This window comes from Numida meleagris, chromosome 2 (genome assembly GCF_002078875.1).
Source record: "Numida meleagris isolate 19003 breed g44 Domestic line chromosome 2, NumMel1.0, whole genome shotgun sequence".
NCBI classification, from domain to species: domain Eukaryota; kingdom Metazoa; phylum Chordata; class Aves; order Galliformes; family Numididae; genus Numida; species Numida meleagris.
In genome coordinates this window covers 44535596-44561056 of record NC_034410.1, presented here as the reverse complement: position 1 = coordinate 44561056, position 25461 = coordinate 44535596, and the positions used below count along the sequence as shown (strand labels likewise).

General features: G+C 41.5%; 1 protein-coding gene across 1 annotated transcript; it reads right to left on the bottom strand.

Annotated features, from left to right (window-relative positions):
* Window positions 1241-23788, bottom strand: CRTAP (cartilage associated protein). The gene is made up of 7 exons (XM_021388112.1): window positions 23262-23788; window positions 19938-20087; window positions 19203-19374; window positions 17187-17315; window positions 15356-15501; window positions 12678-12761; window positions 1241-1969 (listed from the first exon to the last, which is right to left on the bottom strand). The coding sequence occupies exons 1-7, from the start codon at window positions 23700-23702 to the stop codon at window positions 1910-1912; spliced, it is 1182 nt and encodes a 393-aa protein (XP_021243787.1). The 5' UTR covers window positions 23703-23788; the 3' UTR covers window positions 1241-1909.

The following is a 25461-nucleotide window of genomic DNA, read 5'->3' as shown; positions in this document are numbered from 1 at the left end:
CCTCAAAAGCTATAAGGAGTATGAGGATAAATTTAGATTAGACATTAGGAAGAAATTCTTAACTCAGAGAGTAGTGAGGCACTGGCACAGGTTGCCCAAAGTTGTTTATGCCCCTTCTCTGGAGGTGTTCAAGGCCACACTGGATGGGGCTTTGGGCAACCTGATACAGTGGGATGTTTCCCCAGCCACAAAAGGGAGACTGAAACTAGATAGTCTTTTGTCATGGTTTTATGATTTTCGGTTATTGGTACTCCACATCATAACATCATGTAGTGAATGTACCTGGTTCTCAGAAGAGAAGGACTACTANTTGACAACTTGACATTCAGTGCTGGAACATCCACATTGAAGGAGCTGGGCAAAGAGGTTCAATTCAGTTGGATAGGAAGAAGATAGGGAAAAGGATGTCCAAAGTAACAAAGGTATTTAGGTACCTGACTCCTCATAGAAATTAAGAACTTAAACATTGCGCTGCGTGCATTTGTGTATTTGGATCCCCCGTCCCCTTTGTCACGGAATCAGGCCTAACGCCTGTAAACCGTTGACATCTTTATAATCCCTTCCAATCCAAAGCATTCTATGATTCTATTATTGCTGTCACAGGCTAGAGGACACCTTAACCTGATCCTGTGGATTTTCCTTCTTGCTCTCTGTAGATGCTCATTAAAGCAGGCACTATGCTTATGCATCATATGTAAGCAACAGAATCAACAACTCAGCAAGACAGTTCATGCTTACCTTTTCAAAAGCATAAAGCAGATGCTCTTTCTGCAATTCATGTCCATTCAACTGAATTTGGGTTCAACCATGAAGGCAATGAATATCCAGCTCCCCTTGACGTAAAGCAGGCTGAAACAACTTGTAAGACTTAATTAAAAATGTAAGAGGAAGGTAAAGGATAAAATCTTGGATCCTTTGAAATTAGTGGGATTTCTGTTCTTCAGTACTCTTGTGCACTAACTCACTACTCACCTTCAACATATCTCTGGGGCCTAAAAGTACTTCTGCAGAGTACTCTGTCATGTAGTTAATAAAAATGTCAGCATTCCACCTAAAATTGATTCACTCTCCACTTGGAATTATTTTTGAATGAAAACTAGTCCCACTAGAATAAAGAAAAATCCATGCAAACTTTCTTCTACAAAAGAGAATACTAAATGCATAACTTATAATTACCTTATGCAAGATTGGCCCCACCTCACACAGGAACCACAATTTGTTTCAACAGAAAGAGTAAAAATTGGTAGGAAGTAGGAATTATTTATTATTCAATTCGAAGTGACCTTACTTTCACATGGAATTTCATTCAGTTTTAAGAAAGATCAAAAATGTTTATAGAATTCTTAAAGGAATTTTTAGAAGCTCGCCAGTTGTGCTTCATTAATCCTTTCAAGCTATTTAAAGTTCGTTTGTTACCTTAACACCTTTCAGATGCACTGGGATTCAGTATCACTTTATTAGTCATCGCAGTCATATATAAATAATACAATTACATAGCTTAGAAAGTCTAGAAGAACTGTTATATCATCCCTGGTTCACAATCTGACAAAAGTTCTACCAAATTTATCTGCACTGTTACAACTTATGGCACAGCACTGAAACAAGAAATCTTAGTGTCAATCCAGAAAACAAGAATTGTCAGTTTTGTTGTGTTTGTGTAAAGGAAAGAAAGCTCAGGAGGAAAACCCATAAGCACCAATTCTGTAAAGGCACAGTGAAAACTCATGTTCATGAACGAGTCGATGCAGCACAGAGCTCGTCTTTCAGAGTTGGATCTTGTGATGTGTTTTGGAGCTTAAAGGAACGGTTTTGAGGTATATCTATCTGGAACTACGAGTGACCAAAACCAATAATAAGGCACAATGGTGAGTCTTCACTTTTGTAAAATACTTCATGGTGATCTCACTCATCAGGATTCATTCTTTTCCTCCACTTCTAACAACTCATCAAGGAATTCCACAACTTCACCCTAGAAAAGATTAAAATTAAGAGAAATAGGTTAACTGTGTATCCCAAAATGAGTAGTGTTTCCCATTAAAACAAACAGTAATAATTGGCGTAATATTAACTATTTTTAACTCTTTCATAAAGAGACTAGCACAACAAGCCTATAAAATGCAAATAAATGGCCCATACAGGTATTGCACACATATTCACATACTTGCAAGGACATACAGACCTTAAAAGAAAATGCTACCCTCCATGTTAAAACTTCTTGTACTTTTTCAGGTATTTAAATAGACAATTAAATCTTCAGATTCAGAAAGCAGAGGCATAAATGTTCAAAGCAACTGTTAAATTAGGAAATTGTTGAAATACCCTAAAAAATTAAAGCTTCAAAATTCAAAGCAAAAGTGTTTTGTAAACCAGGACTATGACTTTGCATCTGTCTCCTCCAGTGGCTTATGTTCTTTGGTACACCCTTCAAAATATACTTTCTCCACTTTCATCCATGAATATTCATGTTATACTTCAGTGCAGCAAAAACATAAAGAACCATAGATACAAGAATGTTTTCCATATTAGAAACAGAAACTTTGCTTTTAAATTCAGATCCATAATATTATACTTACAACTTCCAACCTTTTAGTACACTGTACCAACAAAACGTAACAATCAAACTTTCTTTCTTTAAACTGCTCTTGGCACAGTCACATACCACAGATTTGTCTTCCTGCAGTCAAGCCAAAGTACTTTGGGATGATACTGTCCCTTCAGCTGGAATTTACTGCCTTGTCAACCAAGCTACAGTGAGCTACAAGTTGTAACCCAAGGTCACACCTTGAGCAGTGGTGGAAAGAGCTAACTGTAAATGCACAGCAGCACCTCAGACTACACAAAACTGACTGTAGCAGCTCATCTGTCTGCACCCTCAGAAATACCAGTGTTTTCCTATTTCCCCTCCATGCACAGGCCAGGCATATCACTGCCTGAGCCTGTGCATATTTTCACTTTTTGATACAACTCTAATACTGGGCTGTAAGAGAGGTATAAATGCTCAACTTTGAATTTCCAATCTTTTATTCCAATAACTACAATGTACTGTTAAAATGTTGTAATTTAAATTATGTTTTAATAAATTGCCTGTCCATTCTTCCTTGACATAAACCTGTGTGTTTTAAAAAGGTTAAAATATGTAATTTAGCTTTTTTTCCAGAACAAGAAGCAACTTTCTGATAGAAAAAATTTTTGTTAAGAAATCTGATCAGCTCTTACTCTCAGATTAAAAACAAATCAGAATTTAAAACAGTTCTGTTGAAAGAAAGTCACCTTTGTTTGGATGCTCACTTTCATGTACCCTTTACCCCTCAAGTCCAAGTCTTTGTCAACTCTACCAGGTTTCTGAGTCTGGTCAATGAAGGCTGCAAGCAGTAATTTACCATCTTAGTTAATTTTTATGCACGTTTTTATCTAGGAAGGTATGCATTAGGAGGACAACACCTTCCAGATACATGCAGTTTCAGACTCAAAAGTTCATTGCTCTGTTTTGTGATAAGAGCATTCTGAGGACAGTGAAAATAACAGGAAGAAATAGAGAAATGATGTATTTTGACTACAGAACAATTGTATTATGGACATGGTGGTTAAAAATACTAACATCACATTTTTCAGACGTGTCATTAGCAAGGAGAGAAATAATAAGAAGCAAGCAAACAAAAAAAAAAAGTGAGAGGAAAGCTAGGTTAAGTAACTGCTGCTTTTGTTCCCCATTTCACAGTTCCATGTTAAAAGATTGTTGAGTTTTCACTACTGTGGTTTTAGTAAGTCCTGAAGGATGGCAATTTATTTTGCTTTGAATTTATTCAAAACATCTAAATTTCCAGTTCAACAAAAACACAAGAAAAAATGCCAGAACTTTCATATTCTCTGCTTGTCTTCCTGATTGCAGGAAGTCTGGAGACTGGAAAACAGGAATTCAACATTTCTGCACATTTACTTTTGTTAGAAGTATTTTGATTGCCTAAGGAGCCCAATCATGTGAGGAACTTAATACCACTTCACAAATGCATATGAAGAAAATAGCCACATGGTCCAATAGTCACTATGTAAGCCTTTTAAAGACAGAAGAACAAAGGCTCAGAAGACTTAAGGACAGGTTTTCTAGCACAGCTTCTAAAATAGTGGGCATAAACATTTAGGTCTCTCTTGAATGACTACAGAGATGCAGGCCCCATTAACTATAAACTGAGTTGCAAGATTAGGAATGCAGCTATCTCCTACAAGGGTCTCAAATCTAATTCAGACCAATTCTCTTACACCTCTGAATCACTGTTTAAACAAAGAGAATAGAATAACAGACACTAAAAATGAATTTTCTTTTTATTCTTCCTGCGAAGACAAATCTCAAAAGGTATGCGCCTGAGAGACAGGGTGAAAGGCATAAACATCTGACTGCATGATCTAGAATAAAGTATAAGGAAGACACTGAAATTTCAATATTGTGACCTTGGTAACTCAGACATACAGGAACCTAATTCAATTCATGGTAATGTCACACTCGTCAGCAAGGCAAGATATTCCAGAAGACACAGCAGCTTGTACCACATTGAGAAGAGAAGGCTCTGGGGAGACCTTACTGTGGTCTATCAAGGCATAAAGGGAGTCTGCAAGAAACATCAGGACAGACTCTTTAATGGAGTGTGCAGTGGTAGGACAAGGGGAGACAGTTTTAAACTAAAGAGGAGTAGATTTAGATTAGACATTGGGAAGAAATTCTTAACTCAGAGTGGTGAGGCACTGGCACAGGCTGCCCAGGGAAGCTGTTGATGCCGGATCCCTGCAGGTGTTCAAGGCCACACTGGATGGCAGCCCATTCTAGTCAGAGAGAAGTCAGAACTAGATGGTCTTCAAGGTTTCCTCTAAGCCAAACCATTCTATGATTCTATCCAGACATCTCATTTTTTTTTTCCTCCGGCATGTTTTCGAACTGAGAAACATGTCAGAATCCCAAGTTTTAAATGTGAAAGGATATTTAAAAAAAAACCCAAACAGTATTTGAAAAAAACTTGGCTGAAATCTCCAAAGTCTGAAAGTGATCTTTAAAAGAGGATATGATAAGTCCTTTCTGGTCTAATGAGAATTTCTGAGGAGTAAGAGAGTTTGAAACACAGCTAGAAGATGAAAACAGTTGCTTAAGCAATAAACATCCAGAAAATATACTGTAATGCAACTTAATAATTGCCTGGATAATGATTATTTTTGAAAAGGCAAACACTCACCATCACAGTTAAAAACAAAACATGTAGTTGAAATATTTTTGCCTGCGCTTCACAATAAGAATGTAAAGCATCCAGACACTGCCCATACTGTGGTTGGCACCCTAATGAAAGGTGATAATACTACGTCAGAAGAGTTGATCACATTGTTACACTAACAGCTGTGACCAGACTGATCACGATTCTTGCTCCATTAGCACTCCCTTGACACCGCATCAAGCATTTTGCATGACTGATGTCAGTAAATACTTCCTAGGTGTTAATTCCAGGAGAAAATGCCAATGGTATCCTGGGTACCATCAGAAGAGGGGTGGCCAGCAGGGTGAGGGAGGTGACTGTCTCCCTCTATTCTGCCCTTGTGAGGGCCCAGTTGGAGTACTGTGCCCAAGTCCAGGGCCCGCAACACAGGAAGGACGTGGAGCTTTTGGAGAGGGTCCAGAGGAGAGCCACGAAGATGATTCAAGGGCTGGAGCACCTCTCCTATGGAGACAGGCTGAAGGAATTGGGCTTGTTCAGTCTGGAAAAGAGAAGGCTGCGGGGAGACTTCATCGCGACCTTCCGATATTCAAAGGGAGTTTATAAACACGAGACACATCAGCTTTTTACATGGGTGGATAGTGATAGGACAAGGAGGAATGGTTTTAAACTAAAAGAAGGGAGATCTAGATTAGATGTCAGGGGGAAGTTCTTTACTGAGAGAATGGTGAGGTGCTGGAACAGGCTGCACAGAGAGGTTGTGGATGCCCTGTCCCAAGAGGTGTTCAAGACCAGGCTGGATGGGACCCTGGGCAACCTGGTCTAGTACTTGATCTAGCGGCTGGCAGCCCTGCCTGTGGCAGCGGGGCTGGAACTTGATGGTCCTTGGGGTCTCTTCCAATCCAAGACATTCTATGATTCTATGACTCTAAGAAAAGCCACCTGCCTATTGGTATCTGAGAGCTTCATGTTGGCTTTCAGACCTGGAGTCAGAAAATGATTCTCTGGTATGATTTAAGCATTCAGTGTGACAGATTTTTTCTTGTTACCTAACTTAATAGAAATCACAACAAATTCTACACGTGAAGATTGCTGCAAACCTACAATTCTTCCTGCTGACAGCTACTACAGGGAACACCAGCCATCCAGCTCTAATGCAGATTATATAAACATGCTGCTCAGACAGTGCTGATGTAAAAAAAAGTTTCTGCAATATAAGGCCCACAGCGTGATGTAGCTGTCTGGCTGGTAGCTAGTAGGTCAATATGTGAATTCTGATTAATCCTGGGGAAGGGCAGAGTTTGCTGCAGACCAGTACTTGGCTGATCGTTAGGCAGCTGACCACTGGAGAGCACACATGCAGACTGCTTGCTCTGCTCCTGAGAAGCACACCTTTACTGCAAGTTGGCCCTTGGTCCAGTCCCTGCCTCTTGGTTTGTTCTGGTGGCCAGTAGCATCTGCTGCTGGGGTGCAGCTCTGCCAGCACTCCATGAGATATCAACCTGAACGACAAACCTCTTCCCTCTCTCCATCCAGGGTCTATCAGCAAAGTGGGAATGACAAGAGGAATGGGAAAAGATAGGACCCAATAGCCTGAAATATGGGAGGATACTGAGTAGCAGCAGGGGAATGTTCCCAGACAGGTGTGAGCAGTAGGAAGAATCAGACAAGCTGGACAACTGGAGCCTCCAGTTAGCTGTTAGATAGGCAGACTGAGTACCCTTGGCTTAGATTAACAACTGGACAGAGTTGCTCTACAAATTTTGCACTACAGTAATTCAAGGTCTTACAGCAGTTAAATTAGTAGGTAGATAATAATAAATAATAATTTTAAAACAGAATTCTTGGTCAATGCTGTATAAGCTAACCCAGGCCACCAAGACTGGTACACTAGCTGTTCTAAGAAAAGCTAGAGCATTTGAAAAAGTAAGTCCTAAAAAGGAGGAAAAATGCAGAACTCCTCATTTACTACCACAAGCTGAATGTCCAAGACCAAGGCATGCATTTGGGCCAGGGATTGTTACTGACCCTTTCTTAGGCAATATTAAACGCTGCACTCACACACAAAAAACACAACCTTTTAGAAGAAACATCTGTATTTTGGAGATTACTTGCCAGCTATTAAAATAAATAGCAAAGAGGAAAAGCTCCCAACACATGGCTCAGTTATAGTCCAATTGAGACTGATGGTCAAGCACCAACTTTTCTTCTGCCAGCTGCCTTTAAAAATAGAAGCAACCAATTGTTGTACCAGCGGTGGTACTGATCACTGACAGACCCAGATGCTTTGCCTTTGGTTGCTAAGACTTAGTAACCACTGCCTTCTGCATAGCAAATATTAATCATTCATAGGTCCTTGCCTCTAACTACAGTCTGTTCTGTCCTTTCTCAACGTGGACTGGAAAAGTTCTGGGAAAATCAGCTTTCATGTAACAACCCACACTTTCCACGCAGATTAGCTGATGGCATTTTGTATAGGGATTCCATATGCAGTGCAGTGCAATAGCCTGTTCCTTAGGGAAGTAACAGAATATTAACGTAACAGTTTCCTAGAATGAATTAAGATCTATAAAAAAATACTTTTATGGACATGCATTCATGCCTCACTGATATCAGTGAATGCATAAGAAAAAGCCTTTATTCTCACTAATCTAAGAAACTGAGACTTAAGAGACAACACACAGAGAAAGAAGAATTGCCTGGATCTTTGTTTCCTTATAATCTATGACCTAAAATGATAATATTTATCCCACAAAACGTCCCCTGGGTGTCTTTCCCAGCAAAAAAAAAAATTGGATTTTGCAAAAGTTGGAAAATCTTAATTACTGCAAACTTGTTCAATAGTGAGACTAACATATCTGATTCTCTTATGTATCAGGTGTTGGTGGCTATGTTTTGGTAGTGGGAAAGTTTCAGGGGTGGCCTCTGTGACAAGAGGCCAGGGGCTGCCCTGGAAGTCAGGAGTAAATATCCTAAAACTCCCTAACTAATTTGAATAACTAATGAGAATGGCAACACAATTAGATTCATGAAAAACAGCAGATTTTGTCCATTTTTCTCAAGTCTTTAAGGACTAATAAACATTTTGCACAAGAGAAGACAAAGGTTTGATATGGTTGATTGTGGAGGATGTGCTCTGCAGGCCTGAGAGAGACTGCAAACTCATAGCATGCAGCCAACCAACTAGTGGTATTTTGAGGGGAGCATTATTTCAGGATAACAGTAATGCATGTGTCAATGAGTGGCTCAGCCATGGTGCCTGAAAGGTTTATTCTGCCTTCAACTAAGAAAAAGTTCCTTGATCTAACCTTCAGTTAAAACATGAGAGTTCACTATAACCACCTTCCAGGTTCTCCTAGAGCAGAAAAGGCCAGACCTGACATTCCTTGCATTCTAGTAGGAAAAAAATCCCTCAATTATTTGCATAGAAAAAGAATTTGGCCCTTCACTTGTTTATTTTTCAGATGCTCAGTCAACAGTGTGAGCCACTGTCATATGCTTTTAGTGGTTTTAAAAAAAATTTTTAAAGAGCTCAGTTATTCCCTATATCTTGTTAACTGCTTTTCTCAAATATTTTTCCATTTCATTTTTTTATTGCATATTCTCAACATGTAATTGTTCTCTCCCCATACACTATGGGAGATTGTAGTACACTGCAGTGATTACAATATTTTCAGTAATCTAAGAAGTGTGCTTTCCTCTTAACATTTTTGTAATGCCTGCAAAACATGAGTCGATTCAATTTCAAAGCAACTAAAAAATACTGGTCCCACTGCACTGAAAACAGAAGTCGTCTAGTGGCTTTGTTTCTAAACTCTGCTTATGCTCTCTTTGCCATATTCTGATGTACACAGAGCCTTAACCAACTTGGTGCAGGTAAAGGTCTTATTAACTTCTTATCTAATCCTGCCATTTAAGCCCCACTATGCTTCCCATTGTAGGTGGTTTAAACAGAAGGAGAAACAACTTTGACTACAATATAAGTTCAGTGGTAAAATAGCAAGAGGGAAAAGACGCTTCTGAAGAGAGACAGCGAAATAGGCAGGATCTCCAGAAGAAAACAATGATGAAAAATAACTTTTTTTATCTTTTAAAAAGTTGATACTGATCAGGGACCATAGCAATGCCAGTTAACTACAACCTCTCTCTTAAACAGCTGCCACCAGCTTTTTTCAGTGGAGCCACGCTGTTGTAGCTGTGTAGGTCTGAGGTCAGGGCAGGGTTTATACATGTGCATTTACAACTTGCTGTTATGAGCACACTTGTATAAATCATTGAAAATATGTAAAATGTGAGTTAATAAAGCCAAAAATATGTTGTTAGTGATTTATAAACAGAAAAAAATAGGCAGAATTCAGATTATAATTTGCTACCAGTAGTCCGCTAGGTGCTCCTGCCTTGATGCTATTCCATATCCTGTCTTTCCACCACTCATTAGTTCAACACTCACTCTCCTTTGTGTCATATCTAGGCATGGAGGATCTAAGTCTCAGCTATTATATAAATGGAAGGGCACACAATGAAGAAGAGCAGGATGCCAAAAAGAAAGAAAAAACAACAACAAATGGGCCAAGGCTGCCAACAGTTTTTCACCTACTGATTAAGTATTGAAAGAAAAACGATACTATTGGATCATCACAGCCAAATATTTGTGGTTCCTATGTAATTTTGAATAGCTAAGTAGCTATCCCTGAAAAAAAAGTCCTCAAGGACACTAAATTTATGCGCCAGAAGCTTGTCTCCCGTAATTAGTATAGTGCTGAAGTTATATCTGCACTAGCTGAATATCTGGCTCTTAATGGCATTGCATTTTGTTATTTAAATCTGTGCAGTACTGGGAGTTAAAACTATTATAGCTTTTATGTGTTACACATCCGAACAGAAATCAAGAAGCTTGATTATCCATGGGCAACTAAAATGACAACACTATGTAATGCCCTCTTAGCTTCTCTGTGGAAAACTCTTTAAGGGTATTTAATCATTACTTTTAAGAAAAAGTTATTTGTAGCAAGTTGGTGCTAATATTCTCTGACACCTTTACTGTGTTAAACATCTGAACTAAAGTTTTTCATTTCCTTGTGGAAAAACATTAATAAAGTAACACGAACAGGACAGTATTTCTCGTAGTGTCATATGCAAAAATCATTACTACATGTTCCAGCCTCTGCCATTACTGCAATGTATTACTGGAAGAAGCCACAAGTTCTCTCTTGCTTTGCTAATGGGATTTAAAAAGACCCATGGATGATCTGGCATACAAGAGTATTGTATAGTTTGAATAAAGTAAGATTCTCCATTTGAGAATAAGGACATATATAAAGACATCCTTTAGTTTCACTCAAGGAAAGAGAATGTTTTTTTTCCTTAGATTATTTTATATGTTTGTTGGCTCACAAGCAACATGGAACCCACAGACAGCAAAGATGGAGCACAGAAACTCACAAAAAGCATGGTCTGTAGATCAAGTGGTTTAATGAACTGCGTGCACTAGAAAGAGAGGTTGCCTCCCTCCTTAACAATTTTTAATAAAGCTTTTACTGTAACACTTTATCAGAGTTTTTCATCAGTTTTCCGCATTCCCATAGAATAAACTTTTCTGTCTGTGCCAGGAGAAATATTAAAAAATATTCCATTTATACTACCACGTCCTGCCCATACAGCAGAAACTACAAGGTAGCGATTTTATCTTCGTGCTATTTCTGCTCTGTCTGGACTCCCTGGAAGACTCCTGCAGCCAAGAAGAAGCTCTGGTAGCCAGGGATTTATGAGTTCACCACCAAAATCCAGAGCCAAGCCAGAGGCATGGACAGCCTCCATCTCTCCTAGGTTCTTCAGTCCTATTAAGGGAGGGCACAGAAGCCTTTTAGCTTTTCTCCAGGAAATGAGAACGATAATTTTTCTAATATGAAGAGTGTGAGGTAGGGATGTAGGTGGCATGGCCAGGCCCAGTAATTTTGGTTGTTTAACCCAAATGTAGCCCAGGGTAATGACATTTCCTTGACACTTCCCCAGAAGTTTAATTGACGTTTCCACTGTACTGCCCTCCTGTAAACTGCAGGACCATTTCTCACTGCACCCGTGAAATGGGCTACAGGAATGAATGCCAACAAACTAATGTGTTTTTTTTTCCCTGTATTAAATGCTTGAGATTGAAGATTGTGATTGTAATTCCCTCCTCTAACAACACACAGGGAAAGTCTTCAAAACAGACTGCCTTCCTCCTTCGTTAGTTACTCACCCCTTTGTTTTGGAGCAGCGGATGTGAAAGAAGGAAAAAATTACAAATGAAGTTTATGTCTAACATAAGAAAACATTACGGACAAAGCAGAGTGTTTGCCCAAATCAACAAGGGAATATAAAAAAGCACTCAAGAATTTACGCACTCTGACTGGAAACCCATATAGACTAGTCCTCATCTAAGCTTAACCTTATAATGAGAATACTAAACTGTCCTTCAGAGACATTTATTACAACGGAAAGACTTAGCAGTCTTCCTATCCTCTAGTAACCTTCCAATCGAATTCTACATACGGAGTTGCTTTCAGGTCACCAACACACTGAAGGCAGTACAGACATATTATTACTTCTCCCCTATAAAATATTATCCCTACCTATGTGCTGAATAAAATAAAAATTGAAAACATGGTGTAATTTTACAACATAAACCATTTCTTTTTTTTCAGTTATAACCAAAAAACACCTTCGCAGTGTTCACCACAAGTATACTGCTCCATGCCATGACTGAACACAGCTCTTTGACAATGTCAGGAATGAACTACTTCATCATTTGAAGATTTTTAAAACCTTTAAAATGAAAACAAAACAAAATGCAACTCAGATCCTCTGTGACATCCTTGAACTTCAGCTGTGGGAGACAAAGAAATGGCCTTTCAACAATTTAACTACTTTTCCCACATAAGAAAGCCACTTTATGAATTTCAAGCCTAATTTTAGTCATTATATGTTACTTGGCCATGAATTCCAGCCATTTCAGATGCAAGACTGGCTGATCAAAATGTTACTGTGCAGAAAAAAAGGAAGTGATAACGGGTCTTCCCTTTGATAAAATTATATTTAGGTAGGCACTTCTGGACAAAATTATGAGGATTTAAAAATGTAATTTAAACAATGTTTCAGAAAGAAAAAGAAAAATGTTTGGTTTAAATATATCTACAACTTCTCTGCCCCCTGGTGTTACAGCTTGCAAAATTAATTTTCTTTTGGGGGCTGGGTGCATTATAATTACCCTTGTTTTAATATTGACTTTTATTCTTTTAAATGCAATGTGAGTGGTCTAATGCTCTTTGGGTTTGTTTCCTGTACTCATTTACAAAAGAAAAAATTATGATAAATTGGTCACAGTTACAAGAACATTTCTCCGCAGTACAGAAATCCTGGATTTCTAATTACTTATCACTTTAATGTGACCACTGCTTTTTGGTTTTGTTTTTTTCAAGACCACGATTTTCTATCTACAAAACTCACCTCATCATCATCCACTAGATGTTCCTTTGCAAATTCATACATTTCCAATTGGAGTGTGGTTATGTTGTGATACCGAACTGCATCCTACAGAAAAAAAAAATTGCTATGTTACTCGAAGGTAGTAAGGGTAGTATCATCACATGTCATCTGAAAATATACAAGTGAAGCTAGACCCAGATTTAGCAGAAGGTAGGTCTCAGAGGGTTTAAAATGTTTGAGAAAGGGAACAGCAGAACAGCATACAGCATATCCAATGTCTTCTGCGGATCCTACAAAGCATAAGCTCCATCGGTGTGAGAAGAACAAAGCACTCTCCTATTTCTCATGTTTCAAAGCATTGGCGAGTCTGAGGATAAGGAATGAGACTGCCAGAGCCAAGCAGCAAGCAGCCTGTGCCTGCATTCCAGTGGGCTTTGGATATGAGAAAGCTTCCATCTCCCTGTGTGCTGGCATAAGGCGTCAGGCAGTTCTGGGAAAAAGAGACACTGAGGTATTTTGCATTGTAATGACTCACCACCCAAGCCCGTCTGGGAGTGGGAAACTCTGTAAAGTCACCTACTTACCTGTCCCTCAGACTCCTGGGTGTTTGCCTGGACAGCACAGTGCAGCTGTCACTCTCAGAATTGTGAATACCGCCAGTAATATACATTGATTATTCCTTTCAGTTCTTTTCAGGGAGGAAAGCAGGAGACTTCTCCTTTCACAAGAACATCTAAAGCTTAGAGTTAAATGCTGCTGTCACTCTGGTACTTTGTGAAAATAAACCAGAGACATTATGGTTTTCATGGCAAGTGATTAGGACAGCAAGCAACTTCTGTTCATGGCAAGATAGATCAAAGTACAAGAAAATACAGCTGTATACATTTGATATTTAATATTTAAAAATTAAATTATCTGTAGCCCCAACTCCTGAGAAGTTATCAATGAAACATTCAGAGTTAATGTGTAGGTCCCTTGTTCTGTCCTTTCTGCACATGGATGCCAAATCTGTTTGTGGTCTGCAGTTTTAAACTGCTGCTACCCCTCACTCCCACCAACGTCAAATATTGTCTCCAGTATGGTTACAAAGCACAGTTTTGTTCCCAACAACAGCAACAGAAGAATGGTCTCTTTCCTGTGTGAACTCAGATTCACAGCTGCTGCCTGAAAGAACCAAATGCATTTTCTCTGTATTCTGTCTCTGCTGGCCCTGCAAGACAGCTTTGGTTTCCAGCATACGAATAAGGTGTGTTGCACATAATTCGACAGCTGCCCACAAACAAAAAATTCTTAACAGATGGAGCGGTATTTTTTACTTGAGCTGGCTGGCCTGAGAGGAAGGAAAGTATTATCAAATTATTTCATTCATAATTATATTCATTATCAAATTATTATAAGATATATATATGAACTACTCTGTAGTGTTGCTACAGATCATAGAATCATAGAATCATAGAATTAGCTAGGTTGGAAAAGACCTATAAGATCATCCAGTCCATCCATCCACCTACCACCAATAACCCCACTAAACCATGTCTCTCAACGCTATATCTAAACGTTTCTTGAGCACCTCCAGGGACGGTGACTCCACCACCTCCCTGGGCAGCCCGTTCCAGTGCCTGACCACTCTTTCAGAAAAGTAGTGTTTCCTAATGTCCAGCCTAAATCTCCCCTGGTGCAACTTGAGGCCATTCCCCCTCGTCCTGTCACTAGTTACAAGAGAGAAGAGGCTGACCCCCAGCTCACTACAACCTCCCTTCAGGTAGTTATAGAGAGTGATAAGGTCCCCCCTGAGCCTCCTCTTCTCCAGACTGAACAATCCCAGCTCCCTCAGCCGCTCCTCATAAGGCCTGTGCTCCAGACCCCTCACCAGCTTCGTCGCCCTCCTCTGAACACGCTCCAGGCCTCAATGTCTTTCTTGCAGTGAGGGGCCCAAAACTGGACACAGTACTCGAGGTGGGGCCTCACCAGGGCTGAGAACAGAGGGACAATGACTTCTCAACTCCTACTGGCAACACTATTTCTGATACAAGCCACGATGCCATTGGCCTTCTTGGCCACCTGGGCACACTGCTGGCTCACGCTCAGCCGAGCATCGACCAATACCCCCAGGTCCGTTTCCTCCACACAACCATCCAGCCACTCTGCCCCAATAAAGCAAGTCACCTAAGCACTGCACAGATATACTGAGCTTAATGCCACATTAAGAACTGAGAGATGTGCCTTTGGGCCAGCACTGGTCTCAGTGACTGAGGTGTCTGAAGAAGCAACATGGGAAGGGCTACTTGAACATCAGCCTAGGGGGTGCCTGCTGTTGATTCAGCTAGGATAACTTAATGGCTCTTACATGGGGAAGTCATGCTCTAAGAAGAAGAAAAGGCACTAAATTTAAGTTGTGGAACATGCACTGCTAATGACTACTTGTACAGTGTATACCACTGATGCCCAAGGAGTCAGACAAGTGTCATAAAGCAGCTAATTCAGCTGCATGACATAAATCCTGAAAATGAGAAATGAAAGAAAATCTGACTTGATCATCACAGTCCAGGCTGCAGGACTACAAGATGTCCTTAAATGTTAACAGAGAACCTTGGACAGGGAAATTTAAAAACAGCATAGAAATCCATTTTCAGAGTAATTTTTCAAATCTAGAGCATAATCATTGGATGTTTGTATAGTGTTTGAAATAATTCACCTACCGATCGGGGCTGAAAATCCTCTTCTTGAAGTCCCCATTTGTCTTTGTGGTACTGGTAGTAGACCATGTTCTGTTTCATTACTTCATCTTTCTGGTCAAATAGAAGGTAACTAGCAGCACAAGAGGCTGCATTCTTCATGTCATTCACTAATTAATAAACACACAAACAAATCCACACAATGTAAATAAACAAAACGCAGAGAGAATCCCTTTCATTACCTACACTCTGAAAAACTGATGGAAACAGGATCCATTTGCCACTTTTCCACCATCTGCATTAAACATATATATAACAAAAATGTTTCTGAGGAAGAATATGCTATTTTTATGTTCTGAAACAGGTAAGGCCATGATTCAGAAATGGGGACTTACCTAACACAAGCTTATGCCTACAAGAGTCAGGTCACGGACAAGAGCAATATGAGTTATTTGGCTGCCCTAAGAACTACCTTCTTCTCCTTTGTAGGGAAAATGGGGATTACTTACCATCAACACAGAAGGTAGTTTTCCTATGACATTATTTTCTCATGGTGGTTTTCTAAGATAATCCTAACCAAATGTCTCTCCCAGCTACAGAATCAGTGAGGCATCAACCCACAGCTTGGGGATGCCTACTGTGGCATTTCTTATAAAACAAAGAAACAAATTAAAAAAAAATCCACTTAATTTTACTTGGATTGACAAAGACGGAAGAGTCAATACATGTAGGCAAAATGTATATGCAAACGGCATTAACAGCTTGACTGTACATGGCTGGCTATGCCTTTCCTTTGGTGTTGTAGCCTGCAAGAGTGGCATTAAGGGCTAAATGTGTTCTTATCAGTGCAGGCAGCTCCTCAAGAAACCACAAAATTCACTGAATGACTTACCTATCAAATGTGTAAACACTGAGCACCAGAACACTATCATTTCTGTTTGTTATGTGGTCCCCTTTCTTAAAATGCATGTAGCCTCATGTGCTCTATTCTAACGGGATTATGAGAATCCACTAGGAAAAACAGAATGGTATGAAATATTCTGCAGGATTGTCTCTGGAAGAAATTCTGAATAATAAACTGAGAATTTAGTATTCATTCAATAGGTACTGTTATGTTGAATGTGTTGCTTGAGGTCACAGTCTTTCTTCTCTCTTACTGAATAAGTAAGAAGTTTAAGAATAAAGCTCTTGTTAGAAGTATACATTCAGCTGCTTAACCACATAGGTCGAAAAGCTTGGTCACCTCTTTTTTTTTTGTACACAGGGGCGTAGAATGTGTCAGTGTCACTGCATGTGTTCCAGTGTATAGGAAGTGGCTGACACTATTTACCCTAAGATGTTGTGTTATGAGTCACTTCACAAAGGCGTAAGAGCTGGTGTATTACATATTTTATCATAAAATACATATGATGAACATTTAACGTTAATATGAAATTCTGAAAAGCGCAAGTAAATTGTGCTGGCAGCAGGTGTTGTATAGAATGAGGGGTGGTGATGTGTCAGATCACACTTTGTAACTGTCACAATTTTCCAGCACTCAAGTGGAGATCAGTCACAATCAATAATACCTTAAAAGAAAGGGACTTGCCTGGGCAGAATTCAACTTCTGCATTCAGAAATTCACTTTGTCATAAACAATTTTATGAGCCAGGGATCCATCATGCTCATCTCCCAAGTCTACAGTTATATAGTGAGAAAAAGATCTGGGACTTTCAGCCCCCGCATAGGCAAAAATGCAGATTCTGGAGGTCACTATTTACATTCTAAAGCATTATAACCAGAGGACAAAGACTAGGAATGAAAACTCTCCCACATCATCCCAATGTTATTTAAGTAACGTTAAATCACTACTTACATTTATAATACGCAAATTGTAAGTAATGGTACATGGTGGCCACAAATTTCTCAACAACAAAGCCTCCTATAATGGGTGTCAGATTACTCTCACACTGCACTTTGCACGCAAGGACTTCAATGTAATGATCTAGAAGGAAGAAAACAACAACACAGGATATGAGTAGAACACACTGAACTGTTATAACCCTTCCCAGAAGCTACCCATCAAAGTTTGGTCTTATAATGTTTAAGTCCTGCGCATCTGGAGCTTGCTGCTTGGAATTACTGAGCAACTCTACAACTCCACCTGAAGTACAGCTCAAGTGCTGGCATTCAGCCCTTCTGGTAAAATCAGTAGGATCAGGATATCAAAACTACAATTCCAGAGAACGAAGCAGTTAGGTTTCACTGACACCTACAGGCAGTCTGTGGTGGTAGGTTTTATAGAAAGCATTATGCAGTACTGCATCATATCCTAACTGTGAAATTAGCAATGGTACTTTTGAAAGCCTCTGTAATTTCACTGAATTGCTGCATAATTAAGGTCCACGTGCTACCTAGTACAATGGTATCACAGAGCAAGACACCAGATGAGTGCAAAATAAACCTCCAGAGATGGCTGTATTTTATGCCAGATGATTGGATGTTCTAAAAGAGATGACAGACATGGATATGCTGCACTCTACAGAAAAACTATAATCCAAACAGGTTTAGGATCACATGCTTTCCCAGTCTGAAAAACTTGGTACAAGGGGGTGGTGATTTTACCTTCAAGAAAACATGTTCCAAGAAAACCTTTTATCAAAGAATTCCAATCTTTTCAGGACATAGAGTATTTGAAATGTTCTGCCCACACTTGTAATGACATCATATAGTACTCCTACCTTTACTGTCTCACCACTACCACTGGAATTGTCTTTTCCTTCCACGGAGGAAGAGGATTGAGAGCAAGTGCTAGTCATAAATGAGCATGGACACAGTGAATGAGTAACAGACACCCTTTACAGTGGTTTGGGTGTGATCCAAACAATGGGGGCTCTGGCTCACTGGGGAAGAAAACCGGTGTTTCAAGGTTTACTGTCTATCAATTTTACTCCACTCCTTATCTACTGTTCTAGGCACCTGCCTGCTTTGCTGAAGTAAGGCTTGAGGAGCAACCTGCAGTAGCTATTCCGTGTTAACAGCACAGGTGTTAATTCACCACTGGAAGATACCGTGGAGCTGTTCTCATTCTTTTCCCCTCACCAATCCTACTGAGGGCTCTTAAACAAAAAGTCAGCCTGGCTTTTCTTCTGGCCACTTAAAAATTCTGATGCATTATTCACATTTTAAAATTTCTTTAGAAAACATGCAGGCATTCTCCACACATATACTGTCAGCAGCATTCAGCTCAATGTGCTGGAGAAAGGGCTTCTTTCACTACAGAAGAGCATGGGAAATGTGCACATGCCATTCTGACATTAAAAGGAGGCGGTACCTCTTTTTCTTTGAAAAGTCATATTTTGTTAAGATATACACTTAAGAAATCTCCTATGCTAGAAAACTTTCCTTTTACTGAAAGAAAGGTGAAAAATAACTAACAGAAACTTGATACATATTTCTTTTTTCATAAATATGACAACAGTGATACACAAACCACAAAGCAGATTTTGAATGCAGACTAATTGCTGAGCCTCAAAGACAGATAAACTGACACAGAAATTATGGTCAAGAGGTCTGTCTGGTTAACAGTTGCTAGCTGGATGAAACAGTTGTTATTTACGTATCTGTGTCATCCTGACACTCTTGATTTCCAGGTTAATGTAAGAACTCAATTTTCTGACCACCCTCATTTATGTTACTTAGCACAAAGGTAAAACAGAATTTAAGCACTTTTCAGTGAATCTAATAAACTCATATTGGCCCAAACTAAAAAGGGGGCACCAGGAGGAATTCCCATTGAAAACTACGGAAGGAGGACTTAGGTAGCCGATCCTATGGATAAAATTAAATATACTTCCAGAACTTCTTTCTTGACCGTTTCCTAAGCGCTCACCTGCAATGGAGAGATAGAAGTCTTTAAAATCTGTGATCTCTCGGGAGCCTTCACAGGCTGCTATACAGTCATCGTAGGCTTTGAAGAAATCAGGAAGAGCCAGTTCCATATCTGAGATGGATGTTCTCCAGTTGTCACCATTGTACGCTCTCACAGCCCTGACAAAGAGATTCTGAAAAATTGGCAGGAATGAACTAGCAGTAAGTGACCTGTGGAAAGCTGTATGTAAATTCAAATACAGTAAGTGATGTCTCAGCATTTCTGAATTACTACATAAGCTGCTATCCAGTTAATGTGAAACAGATGATGAACAGATTTTATCAGATATTTCCTAGATAGTTGAGTATGTAGCTCCATTTCACATAAACAGGAAAACCTGCTGGACAGAGATAGTGTGATTCCAAAGAGCATATTTTGAGATAGAGATTTTCAATGGAGTCTTAACACCAAAAAACAATTTTAACTTGTACCTCTACAGCACTCACGCATTTGAATAACTCCATGTACCTGCTTACCTCCATTAGCTATCTGCATGCGGTAGCTTTCAAGTATGTCACTCCACATTATTTGCTGTGACTTATGGAACAGTAAAAAGCAAAAGGTGTGAGAATTATTGCACACGTTAAGAAAGATGGAAAGGACAGGCAGGAGCTGAGAACGTGTAAGCAAATGAAATCCTTGAATCTCACGCAGTAACAGAATGGTTCCAAAAGACTGTACTGTGAATAAACACACCTCATAAGGCTTTGTCTCCAAGTCTTTAATGTGCTCCTCAGCATCGGGTATGCTCTTATAGTAGGCCATATTTCTTTGCATCATTTCATCATCTGGATGCTTCAGAAGAAATGTGTGAGCTGCTGCAATAGCTTTTGGAAGGTTATTAGTCTAACCATGGAAAGGGGGGAGAGAAGAGAGAGGAAAAAAAAAGATTAATTGGGAAAAAAAAATCAGATTCTTGCACAATCTATATTTCCAAGCTTACTACTGCTAAAATCACATTCTCAGTAGACACAATGGCACAGTGAAAACAGATACAATACTTCTCAGTTTTACTACTACCTGCACCACTATGAGCATTTCATTCTTTTTTTTTTAAGTCTATTATTTTTGCAAATAGCGTAGGTGACTTTAAAAAGAACACCTTTTTTCCCTTCTCATTCCTCTGTTCATAAAGCTGACAAAGCATAAAATTATAGTTGCTCACATGTAGAATTAATCACACAGTAATTACTGATGCCAAACTACAGACACTGAGCAGAGTCATCACTTACCCCCTCTCCATGGTGTTTATGTAGCCTATTTGCCTAGCAGCATGGAAAACAATGCTACAACAATATACCATCCTGGTGGTGTTACAAAGTTAGAGCAAACAGCAGGCACTTGTTCAATAACTTTTCTAATGTACTACGTGATTTTTGTACCAAATTTTAAACTAAATTTAACCCCTGTATTAGTATATATTACTCATATACATATTCACATCTACATTTGTATGTGTATTTTTATTGTTTTATATGTATGCATATTTTATAAAATTTATACTGTGTACACACGTATTTATATAGAGTGCAACAGTGATAGTAAAAGCCTTAAGTACTTGTGAAATGGTAAACCCTTCTCTCTTGTAAGCTGAGCTCCAGACCAGTCCATCCAGTTCACTGATGCGTAGGTGTTACTGAGTTCCACTTAACATTTGAAATAGCTTATGGCAGTGTACATATCAAACCTTGAGCAAGAATCACAAGCATGTATGCAGACACACTCTTCCATTTCCATCCATAAAAGGCAGCCCTTCATTTCAGAGGAAACCTGAGAGACTATCACACCAAAAGAAACACTTTGACCCTAAGATGAGCTCTCACTCCTGTGCTGCTATAAGTGCCAATGTACTGGGATCACGCCAGCTTCATTTCCTGCCGTCCCCAAAATATGCACTTCCAGCCAGCCCACACGCTGCTGAATGCAGAGGGAAAGAAAGCACTTTCGTCAAATGCCTGAGTTCTCTCATGCTTAATGCTTTAACCCTACTTGCTGGGAAGCTGGCAAATCTCTTATTTTTGCTTAGCCCACGATTTATTCTTGATTGTAACTTTGCTAAAAAAAGAGAGAGAGAAAAAAAGAAAGCTGCATAGAAACACATTCCTACGTAAACTCAGTGGCTACCAGGCAGCTCCCTCCAGAGGAGCAAATAGCAGCACAGGAACATCTGCTCCCGAGACCGTCTAAGACGTGGCAAAATTTCACTCCTGAACCCACCTGAATAAATACATGGTCACTCTAAAAAATTCCACATAGTGTTTCCCTATGCCTTCTTTCTGAATTATACATGATGTTATGGAAGAAGAAGAAAAAAAAGTGACACTGCCTTCTTCAGAAAACCACCAGCCAGGAAAATGTCCTCTGCATGCAGCAGTTTGTATTTTTAGAAGGCCCATTCAGAGCTCTCCAAGTGAGTGACAAGAGCTCAAAGCTGGATTACAGTATAATAACAAAGACAATATAAACAACAGCACTGACCAGAGAAACCTACTGCAAATGGGGCTAGAAAACAGCTTAAAGGCTGAGGGGAGGATTTCTCCAATTTTTCCCTATTCATTTTCAAATCATTCACGTATCAGAAGCAATACGTAGGAATGACTTTTGCTCCAGAACCATTCCTGATGCGATACAATCATAGCCAACTTTGTATGTACCACAGGAGGAATGAATAAAGAAAGACAATAAATGGAAACATTTGCAGTGATGTAATTTTGGTATCTGTATATGGCTTTGAGAGTTAGCAGAGTGCCTGCCATTCAAACGAAACGTCTCATTTGGTACCTTCTACTCTCTGAGTGGAGAAACTATAATGTACAGAGGTAAATTCTTCTTTACAGCCTTTGGGGTGGCTTTAAATGCTCAGAACTAGGCTGGTGCGATACAGCGCATGCGGATGCTGCTCGCTGGCATTCTATGAGAATATGTTTCCCTGCTTTGGTTTATGTAACTTGTGAAAATAATTTTTAATTTCCATATGGGAAAGACATTCTTACAAATATGACATAGCAACAGTTACTAAGATCTGTATTTTTAAGCAGCAGTCACAGAACGAATGCATGTGCATGCAGTCTCATATAATGAATACTGGGTTACACCGGGACCAAATCTCCCAAAGAAATGGCAATCCATCCAAACAGAAGAGGTCAGCGTGTTTTCTTTCCTCATGGATACTGCATTTATTTGGACTGCAATATCTGAGGGAATGGAATGAGGACCATGATCCACATGTCCACATGAGATCCATGAGGACCACATCCACATGTTTCTTCAACACTTCCAAGGACAGTGACTCCACCGCTTCCCTGGGCACCTCACCAGTACTTCCAAGAAGAAATGTTTCCTAATATCCAACCGCAACCTCCCCTAGCACAACCTGATGCCATTCCCTCTCATCCTATCGCTGTTACCTGAAAGAAGAGGCCAACCCCCACCTTGCTACAACCTCCTTTCAGGCAGTTGTAGAGAGCAATAAGGTCTCCCTCGAGCCTCCTCATCTCCAGACTGAACAATTCCAGTTCTCTCAGCCACTCCCCATAAGACTTGTGCTCCAGCCTCTTCAGTGACAGTTTTGCTTTATGCCTTCCTGTGGATGTAACAACGCCGAATTTGCGCAGGCACCATGCAAGCTGCACACTGGGGGCTGCTGTGCCTAAAAGAACGAGACTAGCAGGGGGTGCGTGAGGAAGCTGGACATGCTGGAGGAGAGGAAGCAGAGATGAGCGCTTGCAATAGCACAGCAGTGACTGAAAGAGTCTAAGGCAGGTTTTAAAGTAAGTCGAAAGTAAGACAGGTGGGAAGATGGAATGGCTGGGGGTAGGGACAGCAAGGCAGCAGGATAAGGAGGCAGGGTCCGGTGCCTGCGTCTTGAGGACAACTGGAGACTAACACATGGCTGCGCTGGATGAGTTATGAGGAAGGAGCTGGGCAGCACTACGTGGGCAAGCAGGCATGTGACAGCGGTGATACGAGGTAGGTGTGAAGGTGGAGAGGAGGCCAGGGAGGGACAGGGCCGGGCCTCACCTTGAAGTAGGCGAACTGCAGATACTTGTAGGGCTCGCGGCGCTGGAACTCCTCGAGCAGCTCGCGGCCGGGCTGGGCCTGGCGGAAGGCGGGCAGCCCCTGCTTGCAGCGCCGCAGGCACTGCGCCCGCCGCAGCACCCCGGCCAGCAGGCGCAGCTCGGCCAGCTCCCCCTCGGCGGGCGGCGGGGCGGCGGGCCGCTCGACGGAGCTGCAGTTGTGGTGGCAGAAGGCCTCGCTGTCGCGCAGCAGGCGGTACAGCCGCATGCTCACCTCTAGGTAGCTGACGCTCTCGGGCCAGTTCTCCGTGCTGTACTGGTCCAGGCCGTAGCGGTAGGCGGATTCCAGCGGCATCAGCTCGTCCCGCGGGAAGCTGCGGAAGCTGTACCGCTCGTACTGCGCGCCCGCCGCCGCTAGCAACGCCGCCAGCAGCGCCCGCCACATCGCTGCGCCCCGGGCCCGGCCAGCACCACGTCGCCACAGCAGGGAGAGACGGAGGGGAGCGGCGGGGCCGGGCGGGCCGGGGCGGGCCGGAGGCGGGGGGCTGTGCGGCCGGGCGGGACCGCGGGTGGGAGGGAGGAACAGTGCCCGATCTCGGAAGCTAAACAGGGCTAGACTCGGTTAGTTTCGCGGATGAGACGGTGCTAGGGATCAGTGGGTTCTGAAGGCAGTTTGCCTAAGAACTTTTCTGTTTTCACAGAATCATTAGGATTGGAAATGACTATTAAGATCATCGACTCCGACTGCCAACCCAACAACACCATGACCACTAACTGTCCTTCAGTGCCACACCCACATGTTTCTTGAACACCTCCAGGGCCAGTGACTCCATCCACCACCTCCTGGGCAGCCTGTGCCAGTGCATCACCACTCTTTCAGGGAATAATTTTTTCCTAATATCCAACACAAACCTCCCCTGGTGCAATTTAAGGCCATTCCCTCTTGTCCCTCTCCTACCCTGGATTTCGGTGTCCTCCATACAAAGCTTCACACACAACGTGGAAATTGGCTGCATGGTGCTAATGGATGTAGGGCCATCTCCCACCTCCATTTGGTCCCACTAGCGTGATGGTGTGCTGGTGCCAGTGCTTCTGTGCAAGAATACAGGCTGGGAGAGGTGAAGGTGGGTGCAGGCAGTGTGGCCTTTCCACCCAGCTAGGGCAGCAGAGGCCTTCCTCATCCTCTCAGGCACTGAGGCATGACTCTGGGCCTGATGGGGCTTGTGGGTGCTTGTGGTTGTCCCAGGAGGTAGGGGCATGGGGAAAGTGACCACTAGCATGAAGATGGGGTAGGAACAAAGTGGCTGGCATGCTGTGCAGAAGGAAAGGATCTGGGGATGTTAGTTGACAGCCAGCTGAACATGAGCCGGCAGTGTACCCAAGAGGCCAGAAAGGCCAATGGCATCCGGGCTTGTATCAGAAGTAGTGCAACCAGCAGGATCAGGAAGGTGATTGCGCCCCTGTACTCAGCACTGGTGAGTCTGCACCTCGAGTACTGCGTTCAGTTTGGGGCCCCTCTGTACAAGAGGGATACTGAGGCCCTGGAGTGTGTCCAGAGAAGGGCAACAAAGCTGTGAGGGGTCTGGAGCACAAGTCTTATGGGGAGCGGCTGAGGGAGCTGGGATTGTTCAGTCTGGAGATGAGGAGGCTCGAGGGAGACCTTATTGCTCTCTACAACTGCCTGAAAGGAGGTTGTAGCAAGGTGGGGGTTGGCCTCTTCTTTCAGGTAACAGCGATAGGATGAGAGGGAATGGCATCAGGTTGTGCTAGGGGAGGTTGCGGTTGGATATTAGGAAACATTTCTTCTTGGAAATAGTGGTGATGCGCTGGCACAGGCTGCTCAGGGAGGTGGTGGAGTCACTGTCCCTGGAGGTGTTGAAGAAACAAGTGGACATGGCACTGAGGGACATGGTTAGCAATCCTGGTGGTGATGGGCTGATGGTTGGACTAGATGATCTTAGAGATCTTGTCCAATCTTAATGATTATAGGATTCTATTGTAAGGAGATGCCTGGTCAGCTGGACAAGATGTTGTGCTCACTCACACTCATGAAACCAGCAGAGGGTTTGGGGTGGCTGAAGCATGGGAATAGGCTTAGAGAAGAGAGTATATTTTTGGGGATTTAGCAGATGTGTTGAAGGGGATGTTGAGGGAGGTGAAATTAGGTACGCTCATATTGCTGCTTAAAGAATTGCTTGTTTTGC